Genomic DNA, 18,469 nt, shown 5'->3' with positions numbered 1-18,469 from the left:
AATGATACATTGCAAGCTCTGGTTTTTCAGTGTTATTGTTACCTTAGACAAATACTGAAAAAATCAACAATGTTTTATGTTTTTAAGAGGAAGCTTGGTATGGCGGAAAGGGTACTGGCCTTGGAATCAGGAACACTTAGGATCAAAACCTGCCTTAGACACTTACTGACTGTATGACCTTGAGCAAGTCACTTCATCTTGATCAGCCTCAGTTTCCTCATCTGAAAAAGGAATTGGACTATGGTTCTCCACCTCTAAACCTACAATCTTATTGTTGTATTATAGTCGTGGTCTTTTATCTAGGGTTAAAACTGAAGAGCCCTTTAAAAATATAATTTTTTTCCTCCATATTTTATTCATCAGGAAAATAGCGAATCCTGGTGGAAGCATGTGAAAACTGCCCCACTGGTCTCCTGACCTCTATCCTGCTCTTTCTGTTAGTCCACACTGCCCTCTGGTTGGTGGTTGGACTTTAAATTTGGGTTGGAGGAAAAAAAGTTGGGAAAGGGGTAGAGCATCAATATTGCCCAGGACCTCTGAGACAAGGACACAGGCAGTCACAAAAGCAGCTGGTGGTATAGTGCATAGAGTTCCGGATATGGAGTCAGGAAGACCTGAGTTCAAATCCAGCCTCAGACACTTATTTGCTGTGTGACCCTAGGCAAATCATTTAACTTCTCTCTGCCTTAGTTTCCTTAACTATAAAATGGGGGTAGTAACAGCACCCAGGTTTGTTGTGACAATCAAATAAAATAATATTTCTTTCTTTTCTTCTTCTTCTTCTTCTTTTTTTTTTTTTTGGTGAGGCAATTAGGGTTAAGTGACTTGTCCAGGGTCACACAGCTAGTAAGTGTTAAGTGTCTGAGGCCAGATTTGAACTCAGATACTCCTGAATCCAGGGCCAGTGCTTTATCCACTGCGCCACCTAGCTGTGCCCCAAGATAATATTTCTAAAGTGCTTATCTCAGTACCTGGCATATAGTAGATGCTTAAGAAATACTTATTCAATTCTTTTCCACTTAAGAACCAAGGACAGCAGGGAAGGAAACAGGCAGAGAAGACAAACTTCACAGACTTTTCACTCTGAGTAGAATTACCCTTCATATTACCACCCCCCCCCAGATTGAATAACCACTAAAGTATGGTGCATATTTTTATAAAAGTGACCCTGAATTTTTTTTTTCTTTTCCTCTGACAGAAAAGTCAACGATATCTGGCTGTGAAAAAAACATGCCATATACGTACTATTTTGAAGATATGTTTCTTTTCAAAGAAAAAGAATTAGCAGAAAAGGAAAGGGTAAGTGTTTCCAACTATGACCATGTTTAATCAAGTCAACACCAAAAGATTATCTCACGTTAAGGCTTTTTATGCATTTATTATTTCTTATGTGTTGTATTATGAATGAAGGAATGCAAAAAAAAAAGCAGCATTTATTAAGGGCTTGCTGCTATTGTTGTTTGTCTTTCATTCTCCCACCCACCACCCACCCCCTCAGGGCAAGGAGGGTTAAGTGACTTGCCCAGGGTCAAACAGCTAGTAAGTGTCAAGTGTCTGAAGCAAGATTTGAACTCAGGTCCTCCTGAATCCAGGGCTGGTGCTTTATCCACTGTGCCACCTAGCTGTCCCTTGTCCTTCATTCTTGATCATGGCATTGGGGTGATGTCATGACTTCCACTGAATTGGATTTAAGTGAGGCAGGGCTGTGCAAGGTCACCATCTGGGTCCAGTGGCAATATATACATCAGGACTACTAGAGATGGCACCGGATGTATTTAAGGCAATTGGGGTTAAGTAACTTGCCCAGGGTCACACAGCTAGTAAGTGTCTGAGGTGAAATTTGAACTCAGGTCCTCCTGACACCAGGGCCAGTGCTCTGTGCCACCTAACTGCTCTTAAGGGCTTATTATGGGTTAAACACTGAGGTAAGCCCTGAAAATCAATACAAAAAAGGAGAGAGTCCCTGCCCTCAGGGAGCTTACATTGAAATTGGGGGGTGTTATCCAATATTAAAGCTCCTCTATTTCATGTGTAATCATCTGAATTTTGTTATGTATGATCAGAAAAAGAGGTAGGGTGATCAACAGTTGAGGGCAGGCTGAGACATCCATAGTTGCATAAAAATTTCTCAAAGAGGGGTTGCGAATGGAAAAAGTTTAATAAGTCTTGCTCTAAATCCTGTAACTCAAAGGCCTATTTCCTTTTATTCTTTCCTCTCCCTTGCAATTCCAGAGCTTCCTAATACAGCTTTTTTGGGCAGTGCAAGACATTGGAGAATAAAATCATAACAGTGCCTCATGCATCCTTCCCTCCTGTTCTTCTCCTCCCCTTTCTCTTAGTCATCTCCTCTTTCCTCCCATTTTCTTCCTTCTCTCTCACCTCCTTCCTCTCTCTCTCTCTCTCTCTCTCTCTTTCTCTCTCTCTCTTCCTGACTCGAGGGACGGCACTCTATCCACTGTGCCACCTAGCTGCCCCATTTTCTCTCTCTCTCTCTCTCACACACACACACACACACACACACACACACATCTTAAGACTAGATATAAATCCAGTCTTTATAAAAATTAAGGTTTTCATTTACAACTTTACTCAGCTTTTAATTGGAAGCAAAGGCTACAATGCCAGTTATGAAGATCTCAAAGAATCTTAGACTTAGAAGGTACATTACAATTCTTCCAGCCCCAAACCCTCACTTTACAAATGAAGAAACTGAGACCCAGTGACTTGCCCAAGACCACCCAGCTTTTTAAGTGTCATAGTCAGGTTTTCAGATGCCAAATCCAATTCTTTCCCTGGCACCACAGCCTATAATTTATTTTGTTTGCAAAAAATCCAAGACGTGTGTTTCCTGAACTGGCAGCAAAGAATACAACCCAGCAATGTATGCCCCTTTGCTGTTGGACCAAACAGTAACACAGTATGCTAGAAAATCTTACTTAATCTTCTATATGTGCAGGAAAAAATTATGAACCGTGGTAGGAAAGTACATGAAAAAACTACTTTTTCATCCAGAATGAAGAATCGATCACATCTGGGAGAAATAAATATTCCCGCTGAATCAGCTTCTTGTGATCTTGGTCTGGATTCTGCCCTTATCCTCAGCTTTGTAGAAAGTGAGTACAAATTGCCCTGTCTTTGTGTGATATGCCTTTTAAATTTAAGTTGTATTATTTACATTTTCTCTATCACTTTCTTAAGTCTGGACCGGGGATCAATATACAACCACTTTTGGCTGTTGGCAATAGTTTGCTGACGTCTGGTTTGACAATCAGCAAAACAATCAATCAAACCCTGATGACTTCTGAGGTGTAAATTTTCAGTCAGTTTTCCAGTTGTTTCCTACACTTCATGACTCCATTTGGGGTTTTCTTGGCAAAGATACTGGAATGATTTGCCATTTCCTTCTCCAACTCATTTTGTAGATGAGGATACCAAGGCAAACAGGGTGAAGTGACTTGTGCAGTGTCATACAACTAGAAAGTGTCTGAGGCCAGATTTGAACTCAGGAAGATGAGTCTTCTTGACTCCAGGCCTGGTACTCTATCCACCTTGGCGCCACCTAGTGGCTCCTGAGATGTAAATGCTCACACTGAAAATTTGACAAGTGCTCTCATGAGTCATTTATATAGCTTGTTCCAGTATATCTCAGGATGTCTCTGGGATGTTGTCTCACACTGATAATGGCTGTTAGGTGGTGCTGTGTATAGAGGGATAGACTTGGTGTCAGGAAGACCCAAATTCAAATCCAGTCTTAGATATTTACTAATGGTGGGACCCTAGACAAGTCATTTACTTTCTCAGTCTCCTCAACTGTGAAATAGGGATAGCAGCACCTACCTCCCAGGGCTATTATGAGGAGCAAATGAGATAATATTTGTAAAGTGCTCTGCAAACATTTTCAATTCAAGAAACATTTATTTAAGCACCTACTATATACAAGGCACCATGCTGAGCTATAGGGATACAAACAAAAAGAAGAAAAAAGCCAGGTCATACCCTCAAAGATCTTACAATCTAATGGTTTGAAATACTAAATAAATGCTATCTATTATATTATCCCCTTAGAAAAATGAAACTATTCAGAGATGTTGTTGTTCAGTTGTGTCTGATTCTCCATGACCCCATTTGGGGTTTTCTTGGCAAAGATACTTCAGTGGTTTACCATTTCCTTCTCCAGCTCATTTGATAGATAAGGAAACTGAGTCAGACAGGGTTCATTGACTTGCCCAGGGTCATTCAGCTAGCTAGTAAGTGTCTGAGGCTAGATTTGAACTCAGAAAGATGAGTCTTCCTGACTTTAGGCCCAATGCTCTGTGCACTATGGTGCCACCTAAGTACCTCTCGCTTTTCTCTTCTCTTTTCTTTCTTCTCTCTCTTCCCCCTCTCCCTCCCTTTCTCTCTATGTATATGTATGTACATAAACATATGTATGTGTATATATATATATATATATATATACACACATAGTGTTTTATAAACCTTAAAGTACTATCTAAATGATAGCTATAGGGATATATATATATATCATGTATATGTAATATCTATAAATAATCTTAGTTGAGTAGATGGCAGTATCTTCATTTAAGAGATCATAGGATACCTGGATCATGGATGTAGAACCTGAAGTGTATCAGAAGTGAGACTTGCACTGAACCCAAGGCCAGCCTCCATCCCCTAAGCCATGCTGCTTCTTATAATACATATATACACAATACATTTAATACAATAGCACTATGTTTTAAATTTATTTATATGTATATATATATATATATATATATATATATATGTCATGGGGGAAATGGGATAAGGAGTTTGGGAAGGGGTTAGGAGTTTGAGATACGGGTAGGGGTTAGGGGTTTGGGGTCCTTAGGAATTACTCCTTAAAGAATTATACCCTCTTGCACACAAAAGTAGTTAGAATAAGATAGTAGTTTGGGAAGGGAAACCAAGAGAAAAATCATCAGACTTCTTCTCATGGGGAGAAAGGCATGGCAGAGAGCGTGGCTCTGAGATACCAATCTCCTTGAGCAGGAGACAGGCAGATACTTTTATAGAGGACTGATGGGGGTGATCATCTGACTGTGGAAAGTTCCCTTAGTGAGGGAGGACCATCCCCCACTGGTGGTGGCTGGAGGAGTTGGGTGAGGGATGGCTGCAGATCTCTCAAGCCATCTCAGGACACAAAGAAAGCAGCCACACTTAATCTTATTGCCCCAGGGTGGAGACTAGAATGAAGGGTGGGGGTCCCAGAGCTAGCTCAGTCAGATCCGGTTCCATCTATCTCTCTAGGCGTGTCTGTCCTCTGGTTTAGTTTCTCTGGGAGAAGGTTCTTTGATGTGCCCCAGAGAACACATATGTATGTGTGTATATATACATACAGTGATATGGACAAAATAAATCCAAGGTAATTTCAAGGGGGAGGCACCAGCAGCTGGAGGAGAAGGCATGGACGGGCTTCATGTATTTGCACTAGAGCTGAATCTTCATGGACATTAAAAATTCTCAGAGGCAGAGGGGAGGAAGAAGAATATTCCAGGCAGGCAAAGTCAGGGGACAAGAGCAAGCAGGAAGTTGTATGAGAACTAAAGAGTAGGTCTGTCTGGACCCTAGAGATTCCTGTGTAATAAAGTAGGAAAGGTAGGTTGTAGAGACAAAGGCAAAGAGATAGGGAAGACAGAGGCAGAGAGACAAAGATACAAAGACACAAAGAGAAACAGACAGAAACACAGAGAGAGAGAGGCAGAGAAGACCAAGACAGAGGCATACAGAGACAGAGAGAGACAAAGAGAGACATAGAAAAGACAGAAATAGAGAGACAGAGACAGACAGAAAAGACAGAAAGACAGATGGAGAGACAGAAGCAGAGACAGAGACAAGCAGAAACAGAGAGACAGAAAAGACAGAGGCCGAGGCAGAAAGAGAAAGAGACAAAGAAAACAGAGACAGAGAGACAGAGACAAAGGAGACAGAGGCAGAGGCAGAGAGACAAGAGATACCAAGACAGAGACAGATAGACAGAAGCAGAGTCAGAGAAAGACAGAGAAAGAGAGGGAATTCACAGATGGGGTCTTGTTAGACATAGCTGCCCTCGAAGACTGTCTACTAAAGTTGTAGACAAATTGAGATTGCTAATGGTCATTTGAATCCCTCCACCAGTATCTGCTTCAAGCCTACCAGTGTTGAGGCTCTCCCTGACAGCTGCCAAACATCACTTCCTCTTTCAATTGCTTTAATTGTTAGGAAGTTTTTCCTTATACAGAACACAAATCTTCCTGCTTACAATTTCCACTGTTTGATCCTAGGTTTACCTACTGGGGTCAAGCAAAACAAATCTAATCCTTTGTCAGAGGAGCTGTATATAGATAGCATCACTGATCACGTACTGGATGTTAAGGCAGACCTGGGTTCAAATCCTGTCTTAGACATTTAGTAGCTGTGTGACCTGGGCCGAAACCACTTAACTTTTTTGAATGCCTGTTCATTCTTTTGTAAAATGGGGGAAATAATAGCATCTTCCTCATAGGGTGTTGGTGATAATAATAGCTAGCATTTATATGACACTTTACAAGGTCTTTAAATCACTTTGTGTTTCTTTATTGATCCTTACAACCGTCTTGGGAAGGAGATTCTATTGTTATCCTCATTTTACATATAGGGAAACGAAATTAAGTGTTTGAGGCAAGATTTGAACTCAGGTCTTCCTGACTCCAACTCTGGCAATCTATCTACCACATCACCTAGCTTCCTCAGACAAGAGACTAAATCTAAACTGCTCTTCAAGCTTTAACACAAGAATTTTATGTAATGACTCCTAAAGTACTTGGTGACAGCAACCACACATCCCCTAAGTCTTCTCTTTTGGGGGGAAGCTCAGAGTGGTCCTAAAGAGAATTACAATGATCATTTTTCCACACCATTTTACCTTCATCTCCTTAGTATGTCCCAGATTTTGGGGAGCTGTTTGTACTAGGCAATGATCTCTGAGATTCTATGCCTTTTTTGGGGGGGGGGCTACCATTTTGTAGTTAATTCAGGAAGGACACAAGCCTTGAAAAAGCTGCCAATGATTCATTTTTCAGTAAATCAATGACTGTGAAATGAACTTTTTTCCCCTCATTGCTGAACTTTTAAGTCAGACATCAGCTGTTGTTGTTCATCCTTTTTTTGTTGTTGTTGCTCATTCTTTTTGCGGGGGTGGGAAGCAATGAGGGTTAAGTGACTTGCCCAGGGTCACACAGCTAGTAAGCGTCAAGTGTCTGAGGCCGGATTTGAACTCAGGTCCTCCTGAATCCAGGGCTGGTGCTTTATCCACTGTGCCACCTAGCTGCCCCCCATCCTTCATTCTTGAAGAGGACCATTGACATCAGCATGCTAAAATGGAGAGAGTCTTAGCTCATAGTTAGAGGCAGGTTTTAATTCCAGATACTTACTGATACTTGGGTCATTTGAAAAGTGAAGGGGTGGAACTAGATAGTTTTTGAAGTTCCAGCTCTAAATCTGTGATAAATATGTCTTTAAAAAAACAGTCCAGGGGCAGCTAGGTGGCACAGTGGATAAAGCACTGGCCTTGAATTCAGGAGGAACTGCATTCAAATCCAGCCTCAGACACTTGATACTAGCTGTGTGACCCTGGGCAAGTCACTTAACCCTCATTATCCTGCAAAAACAAAACAAAACAAAAAACAGTCCAGGGGGTAGCTAGGTGGTGCAGTGGATAAAGCACTGGCCTTGGATTCATTGAGGACCTGAGTTCAAATCTGGCCTCAGACACTTGACACTTACTAGATGTGTGACGCTGGGCAAGTTACTTAACCCTCATTGCCTTGTCAAAAAACAAAAACAAAAACAAAAAAACATTCCAACATTAAAGTCAGTCTCATTGGCTTGTAACTTCGTTAGCTTCCTCCTCATCATTATCAAGTTTTTGAGAGTCTAAGAGGGGGGGAAAGCCGTGCAAGTTCATTTAAAGACGGTAATAAATTTAGTAAACACTTGGATGCAGGAAGGTATGGCACACTAGGTGTACTGAATGTATATTAATTACAGTCATGTTACTATTTAATATAAAATTAGTGCTGATTGGGGCAACTAGGTGGCACAGTGGATAGAGCACCAGCCCTGGGGTCAGGAGTACCTGAGTTCAAATCCGGCCTCAGACACTTAACACTAACTAGCTGTGTGACCCTGGGCAAGTCACTTAACCCCAATTGCCTTACCAAAAAAAAAAAAGAAAGAAAGAAAAAAAGAAAGAAAAAAAAAATTAGTGCTGATTAACTTGGACTGATGCTGACCTCAAGCTAAATATATTTCTATTCTCTTAAAAGGAACTGCTGATGGAAAAAAATCCATACAAGATTTTATTCGTGATCAAAGAGAACGGTTTTTGCTGGAGGTAATAAATGAAATGCATTTTTCCTATAAGCTTAGAGTCAATCTATTTAATAGCATTGCTAATGGATGTTTTCAAAGCATTTTAATTTCATCTAATGAATTTTTAGTTACTTTACTCAAAATTATTGTTCAGTCGTTCAGTCATGTCTGACACTTTGTGATTCCCTGCACCATACTGACCATGAGGTTTTCCTAGTAAAGATACAGGAGTAGTTTGCCATTTTGCTCAAAATAATTTAATAATAGTAATAATAATAATAATAATAACAACTTTATATAGTTTTTACTATGTACCAGGTACTGTTCTCTGTAATTGACTTATATTAGTTCTTCCATATTGTAGTGTAACAGTTCCCAATTTATGGGCTATTGATCCATAGAGTTATGTATAACACGCTTTTTTTTTTTTTTGGTGGGGCAATGGGGATTAAGTGACTTGCCCAGGGTCACACAGCTAGTAAGTGTCAAGTGAGGCCAGATTTGAACTCAGGTCCTCCTGAATCCAGGGCCAATGCTTTAGCCACTGTGCCACCTAGCTGCCCCCTGACCCATAGAGTTATTACAAGGAGTCTGAGGAAGCTTAGCTGCGAAAAAGCACCAGCCATTTTTCAAATGACTCAAATAGAATTTATGTAGCAAATATAACTTATATTGACTTGAATGTGTATCAATACTATTGTTATAAATACAAAATCATTTAAAAGGTCACTGGATTTATAGCTTTTTATCATAGTTTATTTTTTCAATCAGTGTATGCTAGCAATACAGCTACTATTGTGTAGCATGAAGAATCATGAAGAATTTTTTGAAATTAAAAGATACTGGAAAATATTGAGAACTATTTGCGGGACCCAGCAGGCCAGAAAGGAACCATACTGTATAGGTATACAATACTAAATTGCCCCTAATATGGAAAGCCTCCAGACTAGAATTCGTTTCTGCATCCTCATTCCTCCAGATATGAATCAGAGGAACCACTGCATGCACCATAATTGCATTTTTATTGTTGTTCAGTTGTTTCTGTCATGTCTGACTCTTCCTGACCCCATTTGGGGTTTTCTTGGCAAAGATCCTGGAGTGGTTTACCATTTCCTTCTCGGGCTTATTTTATAGATGAAGAAACTGAGGCAAACAAAGATAAGTGATTTGCCCAGGGTCTCACAGTAAGTGTCTGAGGCTGGTTTTGAACTCAAGTCTTCCTCACTCCAGGTCTGGGATTCTATCCATTGCACTACCTAGATGCCCTATAATTGTAGGTCCTCCAATTATTACATTTTAGATCACTAATAGTAATAGCCGTGGTTTTTGTCCTGAACCTAGAACTTACATTTGTGGCAAGACCATGCAAAGAAAAGGCATGATTGTTTCATATCTACCTATGTGTATATATGTATTTTGTGTATGTCTACATGTATGTAAATAGATAGCGAATATATTTATATAATTATAGATATAACACAATTGAAGACCAAAAATAGTGGCTAATGTGTTAACAGGGAGGAATAATTAGTAAATTCAGCAAGTATATCATGTATAGATTTCTGTGATCTTATTTATAATCATTTGTTGGATTTAAGTAAGATGTTCTGTCTTGATTAGAGCCATTAGTGCCTACAAGCAAATGAAAATATGCTTGATTTTCATAAATATGTTCAAATTTCGTTTAACATACATTTCACAACAGGGAACTAGTCTCAGTCAACACTTTTCATGCCAGCTATAATCAATATACAAGATTTTATATAAAATAAACCTTCACAATGGAAATATAAATGGGACATCGAATTTGGTAATTGTTATTCCTTGTATATTGTAAGGTCTTTAACCTGCATACCTGTCTCTCTGTCTACCTGTTTGCCCACGTCCATTATCAATATCCTTCACCTTTGATGATGATGCTCTATAAATGTTGAAGTGTTAGAAGATGTCTCTTCTAAAGCTGAAGTAGAGTGAAATCTCTTAGTGAGAATTCCTGAGGCACTTGAGAAAGAAAGGAAGAAAGAAAGAAAAAAAGAAAGAAAGAAAGAGAAAGAGAGAAAGAGAGAGAAAGGAAGGAAGGAAGGAAGGAAGGAAAGAAAGAAATGAAAAGAAAAGAAAAAATGTTGGTGTCAGAGATGCTGATAATAATTGGACTATCAAACACACAGGAACATGAACTTTAGCAGATACAGTTGACATTAACATATATTGTGGTGCATTATGGGGCAGCTAGGTGGCACAGTGGATAGAGTGGACTAATCTTCCTGAATTCAAATCTAACCTCATACACTTATTAGCTGTGTGACCCTGGGCAAGTCACTTAACTCTATTTGCCTCAGTTTTCTCATGTGTAAAATGAGCTGGAGAAGTAAATGGCAAACATTCTGGTATCTCTGCCAAGAAAACCCCAAATGGGGTCAGACATGACTGAAACAATTCAACAACAACAAAAACAATATGGCAGGGGGCAGCTAGGTGGCATAGTAGATAGAGCACTGACCCTGGATTCAGGAGGTCCTGAGTTCAAATTTGGCCTTAGACACTTGACACTCACTAGCTGTGTGACCCTGGGCAAGTCACTTAACCCCAATTGCCTCACCAAAAACAACAACAACAACAACAATATGGCACTTTATTGTTTGGGAACAAACCCTGTAGGAGAGAAGGATATTGTCTTGCTTCCCCTGCCTGGCATGATGACCTTTGCTCTGTAAATGAGCTTTAAAAAAAAAGACTAATTGACTTCTATTCATACATACTTCACTTAAACTTCCTATTTTTCTGTGTATTTGTAAAGCTGATTATACATTCAAATATGAGAGAACAAAATTGAAAGGGTTGAAATTTACTTATTTCACAGAATCCTAAAATCACATTGTAGTCTTGAAGAAAGTAAACCTTGAAGTGCTATGTAAATATGTTTAATAATAATAATTATTATTATTATTATCATTAGGATTAGGATTAGATGCTACCTAAGAGATTGTCAGTTCTTCTTCTTGCCCTTTACAGATGAAGATACCAAGACTCAAATTAAAGGATTTGCCCAAAGATCACACTTCCCAATGTTCTGAGCTTCTGGAAGTTCTTTTTTGTTTATTTGTTTGTTTTAGTGTCTGGCAGTAGAAGGATGAAATATATTCATGAAATAAATATATTTAACATTTACCTGGAATGTCATCAATATCTCTTCTATCTTTGTCTTCTTAGTACACATTAGCGACCAAAAGGAAAACAATGATGAAGCTTCAGAGATGTATGGAGATGAAAGAGCAGCAATTCCTTAATGCAGAAAAAAGACTTCAAGAAGATGCCTTTGCTTTTGAAGAATTTCTCCGAGAAAATGACCAGAAATCAGTAGATGCTGTGAAAATGTTAGCATCCTTTCTATCATTAAATTACCTCTTTAAAAAAGTTGTATTGCAAAGCATGTTTTGGTATCTTATTTATTTAAATATCAAAGCGAAACAATTTTTTTTAATTGTCTTTTAGGGCAGCACAAGAAACCATTGGCAAACTCCAAATGACGTCAGAGCTAAAGAAGGCCAACTTGGAAATCCAGTTTGTGAAAAGGTGAGAGTGTCCTGTAGCCTCTGTCTGATCGTTTTCTAGTTCCAGTAAAATACAACATCCTTGGGGTAGCTAGGTGGTGTAGTAGATAAAGCACTGGCCCTGGATTCAGGAGTACCTGAGTTCAAAACTGGCCTCAGATATTCGACACTGACTAGCTAGCTGTGTGACCCTGGACAAGTCACTTAACCCTCATTGTCCCGCAAAAAATTAATTAATTAATTAATTAATTATTTTTAAAAACCCAAGATATAACATCCTTGAGGGCGATAATGATTTTTCACTTTGCCTTTAAATCTCCAATGCTTAGCCCACTGTCCTACACATAGGAGGATCTGAATAAAATCTTGTTGGATTGAGATGGTTCTCTCACTAGACTGTAAGCTTTCTGAGGGGAGGGACCTTGTCTTCTCCAAATGTTGCATCTCTCCTAACCTGCAGAGTATTGTCTTGCATCTGCACACCATGAGATGTTTGTTATTGCTGTGGTGATAATAAACATAGTCATGAGCTTAGGCTGCTTCTTATGATTTTAATGTCATCTAAAAGTGACTTTTTTCTATGGGGCAATGAGGGTTAAGTGACTTGCCCAGGGTCACACAGCTAGCAAAAGTCAAGTGTCTGAGGCAGGATTTGAACTCAGGTCCTCCTGAATCCAGGTCCGGTGTTTTATCCACTGCACCACCTAGTTGCTTCTAAAAGTGATTTAATATTTGGGAATGTCTGGAAATCCAACTAGGCTTTACAGTGACAAAATTGTGGGAAGATCAGTTGGGCTTACCCATTATTGTCACAGTCCACTCCCACCTCTAGCACAATTGAGATGCTTCTCCCTGAAGTATTTCACTGAGTTTATTTATTTTTTTGCAAGAGGCATTATCTTGTTACAGAGGCAGAATTTTTCTGTATCCTCAAAACTCAGTGTAGCATGTTTCAGATATAAATATCTTTTTTTTTTTTTGGTGAGGCAATTGGGGTTAAGTGACTTGCCCAGGGTCACACAGCTAGTAAGTGTTAAGTGTCTGAGGTCGGATTTGAACTCAGGTCCTCCTGAATCCAGGGCCAGTGCTTTATCCACTGCACCATCTAGCTGCCCCCTATAAATATCTTTTAACAATTAATCCCAATACTATATAAACTATTTGAAAAATAGGTGAAGAAGGTGTCCTACCAAATTCCTTCTATGACACAAATACGGTGCTGACTAAACCAGGAAGAGTCAAAACAGAGGAAGAAAATTATAGACCAATTTCCCTTATGAATATTGATACAAAAATTTTCTATAAAATACTAGCAGATCTAAATGTCGTTTGAATTCCATTTCTTCTTGCTAGCAATAACAAGTGCTTGTCCCAAGCCTCTTTATGATTTAAGAGTAGAAAGTCCCCTTTAACTGCAGTTCATTTCTCACAACAACCTGTATCCCTTCCCCTTCAAACCATATTACGTCACCACATTCCAAACAAACTCCAAAGAACTGTGTGAACTGGAAGCACCAAGACTTCTCTCAATCCCCAAGATCTTCTGGGTCTGCCATGTTGAAGAATGTATGGCAAAGAAATCAGAACAAATAAACTTGGTGGAACAGAGCGAGGCTTTTCTTCCTTTCGTCCCCAGCCCCTCTTTGTCACCAGGAATTACACCCCAAGTGCTTGGGTTATGAAATTAAATGGAAGAGTCCATCAACCAGGGTTTCGGCACTAGCATTAGTCTACATACCAATAACAAGTTTAAAAAGCAATTTAGGATGGAAAGTGATTTAATGACGCAATATTGTTGTTAAAGTTTTGTTCTGGTTTTTTTGACATGGCATGCCCTGAAGTAAATATCAATTAAATATGAAAAACAAACTGTAACGATTGGAATGACGCCACCTGCTGGAGACTTATGTAGAAGAGTTCTGCCCATGAAGCGAAGGTCTTTGAGGGCAAGACCAGGAGTCAGGAAGTGACACGGGCTAGTGGGAGGAGGAAGGAAGAGACTGGCGCTCAGTCTCATGCTCTTTCCTTTGGACTCTGGTGGAGAGCGGAGCTAGAAATGTGCTCTCCCTTTAATAGATAGGAATCTAGGCCTTTCTCTCTCTTTATCAAATTCTTATTCTCCTTAATAAATGCTTAAAAGTCTAACTCTTGCTAAAGCTTATAATTTATTGGCGACCACTCATTAGATATTTTAGACAGTTTAGCTAGAATTTTAGCCCTTAACAAAAGGGGGGGACTGTAATGATTGGAATGACGCCACCTACTGGAGACTTGCTGTGGAAAGCTCCACCATGAGGAAAATGCCTCAGAGGCATTGTGGCTTTTCCTTGGTGGCAGGAAATGACATTTGCTCATGGGTGCTGTCTATCAAGGCTACCAGCCAATCAACTTGAGAAGCCTCCTATGGTCTGGGAGGAGACAGGAAGGAGGAAAGGGAGCCTGCACAGAGAGCGCGGGGCTTTTTGGGCTTCCTGACTTGATGGTGGTGGCGGCAGAGGACTTCACAGGAAATTTGAGGAAAGATAGGAATGCCAGGCTGTTAGAATTCTGTTCTCAATCTTTTTCTTTCTATTTTCCAATAAACCCTTAAAAACCTAAACTCGTTTTATCAGTGATTTTTAGTCAGTTTCCCCCAAACTGGGGGAACAGATTAGAATCCACATTTAGAATCTTAAATTACACAAAACAAACAAAAAACCTCAGGTCTTCCTGACTCTAGGTCCAACACTCTATCCATGCATCACCTGGCTGCCTCTATAAAAGTTGCAGATGTTGACCACATTTTAAGAATAGCATGATCGGGGTAGCTAGGAGGCGTAGTGGATAAAGCACTGGCCCTGGATTCAGGAGGACCTGAGTTCAAATTTGGCCTCACTTGACACTTAACTAACTGTGTGACCTTGGGCAAGTCACTTAACCCTCATTGCCCTGCCCCCCCCCCCAAAAAAAAGAATGGCATAATCACTTGGATGGTTTCTGTTGTTTCTGCTATTTATGGAAACTCTTTCAATCTGTGTTGTTGTATATTTGTAGAAAAGAAATGTTGTTGTTGATGATGATGAGTTGTTTTAACCATGTTCAACTCTCTGTGACCCCATTTGGGGTTTCCATGGCAGAGTGCTTTGCCATTTCCTTCTCTGACTTATTTTAAAGATGAGGAAACTGAGGCAAACGGGGTTAAGTGAATTCCCCAGGGTCTCCAGCTAGGAAGTGTCCGAGGGCAGATTTGAACTCAAGTCTTCCTCCCTCTACGCCCAGCACTCTATCCATTGCTGCCCCAGTAAAGGAATATGGAACAGGATAAATGTCTGGGGCCAAGTCACAGGATATATTTGGAAACACTTACCCCTATTAGTTTGTGATCTCCCTTGAGCACAAGAAGTGTCTTTTGCCTCTTTTTACATCCAAAGTACTCAGCACGGTTCCTGCCACACAGTAGGTGCTTAACAAAAGTTTATCAATTGATTGGTTGATTTGTGTAGACCCCTGACTTGATTCTTTAGTGAGGGTTTTTTTCTGGCTTTTTAAACTGAATGTGATGTTGAAGATATGAATAAGTGAAGTGCTGTTATTATGTTGCTCTAAGAACCAACATCCCTGGGTGTTTATCTCAAGTCTCACCTCCAGAATGTTCCTCACTCCTCATTCCTCATCTTGCTGGAATCCACACTCTTAGTAACTCAGGTTCTGCCTCTTACAAGGTGCATTTCCTGAGCTCCCTAGTTTAAAGCCAAAAATATTTCTAAGTGTGAGTTACCATTTGTACAATACAGAAATAAAAGCAAGACAGTCTTTGCCTTCAAAGAGCTTGTATTCTCCTGGGCATATGTACAGATACAAAGTACGCACAAATTACTCAAAGTAATTTTGGGAGGGAGGGAATACTTAATAACTGGGGAAGGTTGGGGTGGGGATCAGGAAAGGATGAATGAAGGAGGTGACATCTTAACTCTACTTTTAAGGGATCAAAGGAATCTAAGACTGGACATGACCTAAAAGAAACAGGAATATAGAGATTTTATAAGGGTATTCAAACTTCTAAAAAAAAACTTTAAAAGCTATGCCCCTGGGGCAGCTAGGTGGCACAGTGGATAAAGCACCGGCCCTGGATTCAGGAGGATCTGAATTCAAATTCGGCCTGAGACGCTAGCTTTGTGACCCTGGGCAAGTCACTTAATCCTCATTGTCCTGCAAAAAAAAAAAAAAAAAAGCTATGCTCCTGACTTCACATGTATAATGTGAAGTCTGCCTCCTCAAGGGGTGGGGAAGAGGCAGAAGGAAAAGAAAGAATTGAAACTCAAAATTTTTTTTAAATGAATGTTATGGTTACATATGTATTACCTATATAAGATTACTTACTGTCTCTGAGAGGGGAGGAAGGAGGGAAGGAAAAAATTTGGAACTCAAAAAATTTTAAAACAATTGTTTAAAATATTTTACATGTAATTGGGGGAAATAAAATATTATTAAAATGAATTTTAACATTTTAAAATGTAATTGGGAAAAGTTTTTTTAATTAAGTAAAATATACTTTAAAAAATAAGAAAAGCAAAAAAAAAAAGAGCTATCCTCAGATGTAGTGCCTCTTACAGCAATATTAAAGGGATCATGGGGTGATCAGGATTGTTCAATCAATTTTTCTCCTCACCCTACTAATAACTAACTCATTGCCCAGTTGTTGTTTTTTCAGGTATAAACATTACTTTACTCTGGGAAGTAGCATATAAGAATCTGTAATTCTACTTATGTTTTTGTTAACTTTTGTTAACTCTGAGCTCCCAGCTAGGTATAGCACTTCTGGCAAAATACCTGTGTTAGATCTATTTCTTTCTTACCTCTGGGAATGTTCCCTCTTGGTTGCTTCCTCCAACTGTATTTCTAGTAAGTATACCTGAACAAGTGAAGGCTGGTGTTTACTATCCTTTAGAAACACACATTAAATATTGAAAACAAAGAGAGATAAACTTTTTCCTCTCACCTGTACCACGCCCAGAGGAAAAAGCTTTAGACTTTCATAAAGGGAGTTAGGTACTATTATTACAGATGAGGAAAATGAGGCAAGTGATTTGACCAAGGTCACACAGCTAGTAGTCTGAGGCCAGATTTCACTTTAGGTCTTCTTTATTCCAGGACTAGCACTTTATTCACTGTAGCCACCTAGTTTCCCTAAACTGCATGGTGTAGTGATGGGTTTTGTTTGTTTCTGTCTATATAAAGCTAATTCCTAACATGGCTCCTCACACAAGTATTTTTATCAATATAGGGACACTTCTATAGGAACTTCCTCTACCAATACAAGTTGACCCCTTCTCTTTAACTTATAGTCTCAGAGTTGCCTGGAGCAGTGAGAAATTAAGCCATTTGCCCAAGATTATATAGAGTACTTCAGAGTTGGGACTTGAATTCAGGTCTTCCTCATTTGAAGGTCAACTCTTTCTCCTCTGTGCTGATAGCCTCTCACCCCACACATAGCAGTCATGTAGTAACTCCTTGTTGGATTATATTTAAATGAATTAGTAATTTTTGTTAAGTAAGCAGACTCACATAACTCGTCTATGCCAACATATAGCTAAGAAAATGTAACTTTGCAAAGTAGATTTCTCTTTAATTTATCGTGTTTATATACTATCTCATGGTTAATGTTATCTTTACTATGTTTCTTTTGAGTAGTGAAATTATGAAAACTGAATTCCTCCTTAAAGAGTACATGAAATATGGATGTTTTTTACTGAAATTATCTCCCAAGACCTGGCAAGTCCAGCAAGCATTAAAAAAAATGAAATCTAAAGATACTTCTGCAGTCCCTAGTCTTCCAAAACTGGTGTCAAGTGAGTTATATTCATTTGAGTAAAGTATAAATTATATTCATTATATGAGTTATATTCATTTGAGTAAAGTATAAATATCAGAACTGTTTCAGTATTTTTAAAGTGACATATACTATCTTTTTTTTGTTTTTTGGTGGGGCAACGAGGGTTAAGTGACTTTCCCAGGATCACACAGCTAATAAGTGTCAAGTGTCTGAGGTTAGATTTGAACTCAGGTCCTCCTGAATCCAGGGCCAGTGCTCTATCCACAGCACCAACTAGCTGCCTGCAATATATTCTCTTTTCTTCTTTTTCTTTTCTGTGTGTGTGTGTGTGTGAATTGGGGTTAAGTGACTTGCCCAGGGTCACACAGCTAGTAAGTGTTAAGTGTCTGAGGTCAAATTCGAACTCGTGTCCTCCTGAATCCAGGGCCGGTGCTCTATCCACTGCACCACCTAGCTGCCTGCAATATACTCTTTTGTGTGTGTGTGTGAGGCAATTGGGGTTAAGTGACTTGCCCAGGTCACACAGCTAGTTAAGTGTTTAGTGTCTGAGGCCCGGATAGCTACCCCCTGAAATATACTCTTATTTTTTTTTTTTTTTGGTGAGGCAATTGGGGTTAAGTGACTTGCCCAGAGTCACACAGCTAGTAAGTGTTAGGTGTCTGAGGCCGGATTTGAACTCAGGTCCTCCTGAATCCAGGGCCAGTGCTCTACCCACTGAGCCACCTAGCTGCCCCTG

The 18,469-nt window shown here is 39.5% G+C and overlaps 1 protein-coding gene across 1 annotated transcript in view; it reads left to right on the top strand.

Moving 5' to 3' along the window:
- Positions 1 to 18,469, top strand: part of CCDC38 (coiled-coil domain containing 38) — a 53,309-nt gene that overhangs the window by 1,393 nt on the left and 33,447 nt on the right. Inside the window, exons 2-7 of the mRNA XM_043967705.1 lie at positions 1,199 to 1,299; positions 2,957 to 3,113; positions 8,325 to 8,392; positions 11,581 to 11,744; positions 11,863 to 11,943; positions 17,592 to 17,749. Of these exons, the coding sequence (XP_043823640.1) occupies positions 1,199 to 1,299; positions 2,957 to 3,113; positions 8,325 to 8,392; positions 11,581 to 11,744; positions 11,863 to 11,943; positions 17,592 to 17,749 (729 nt within the window). The remainder of the gene's footprint in view (positions 1 to 1,198; positions 1,300 to 2,956; positions 3,114 to 8,324; positions 8,393 to 11,580; positions 11,745 to 11,862; positions 11,944 to 17,591; positions 17,750 to 18,469) is intronic.

The sequence above is a fragment of the Dromiciops gliroides genome, chromosome 5 (assembly GCF_019393635.1).
Source record: "Dromiciops gliroides isolate mDroGli1 chromosome 5, mDroGli1.pri, whole genome shotgun sequence".
Classification (NCBI taxonomy): domain Eukaryota; kingdom Metazoa; phylum Chordata; class Mammalia; order Microbiotheria; family Microbiotheriidae; genus Dromiciops; species Dromiciops gliroides.
This window is presented reverse-complemented; position numbering and strand designations above follow the sequence as displayed.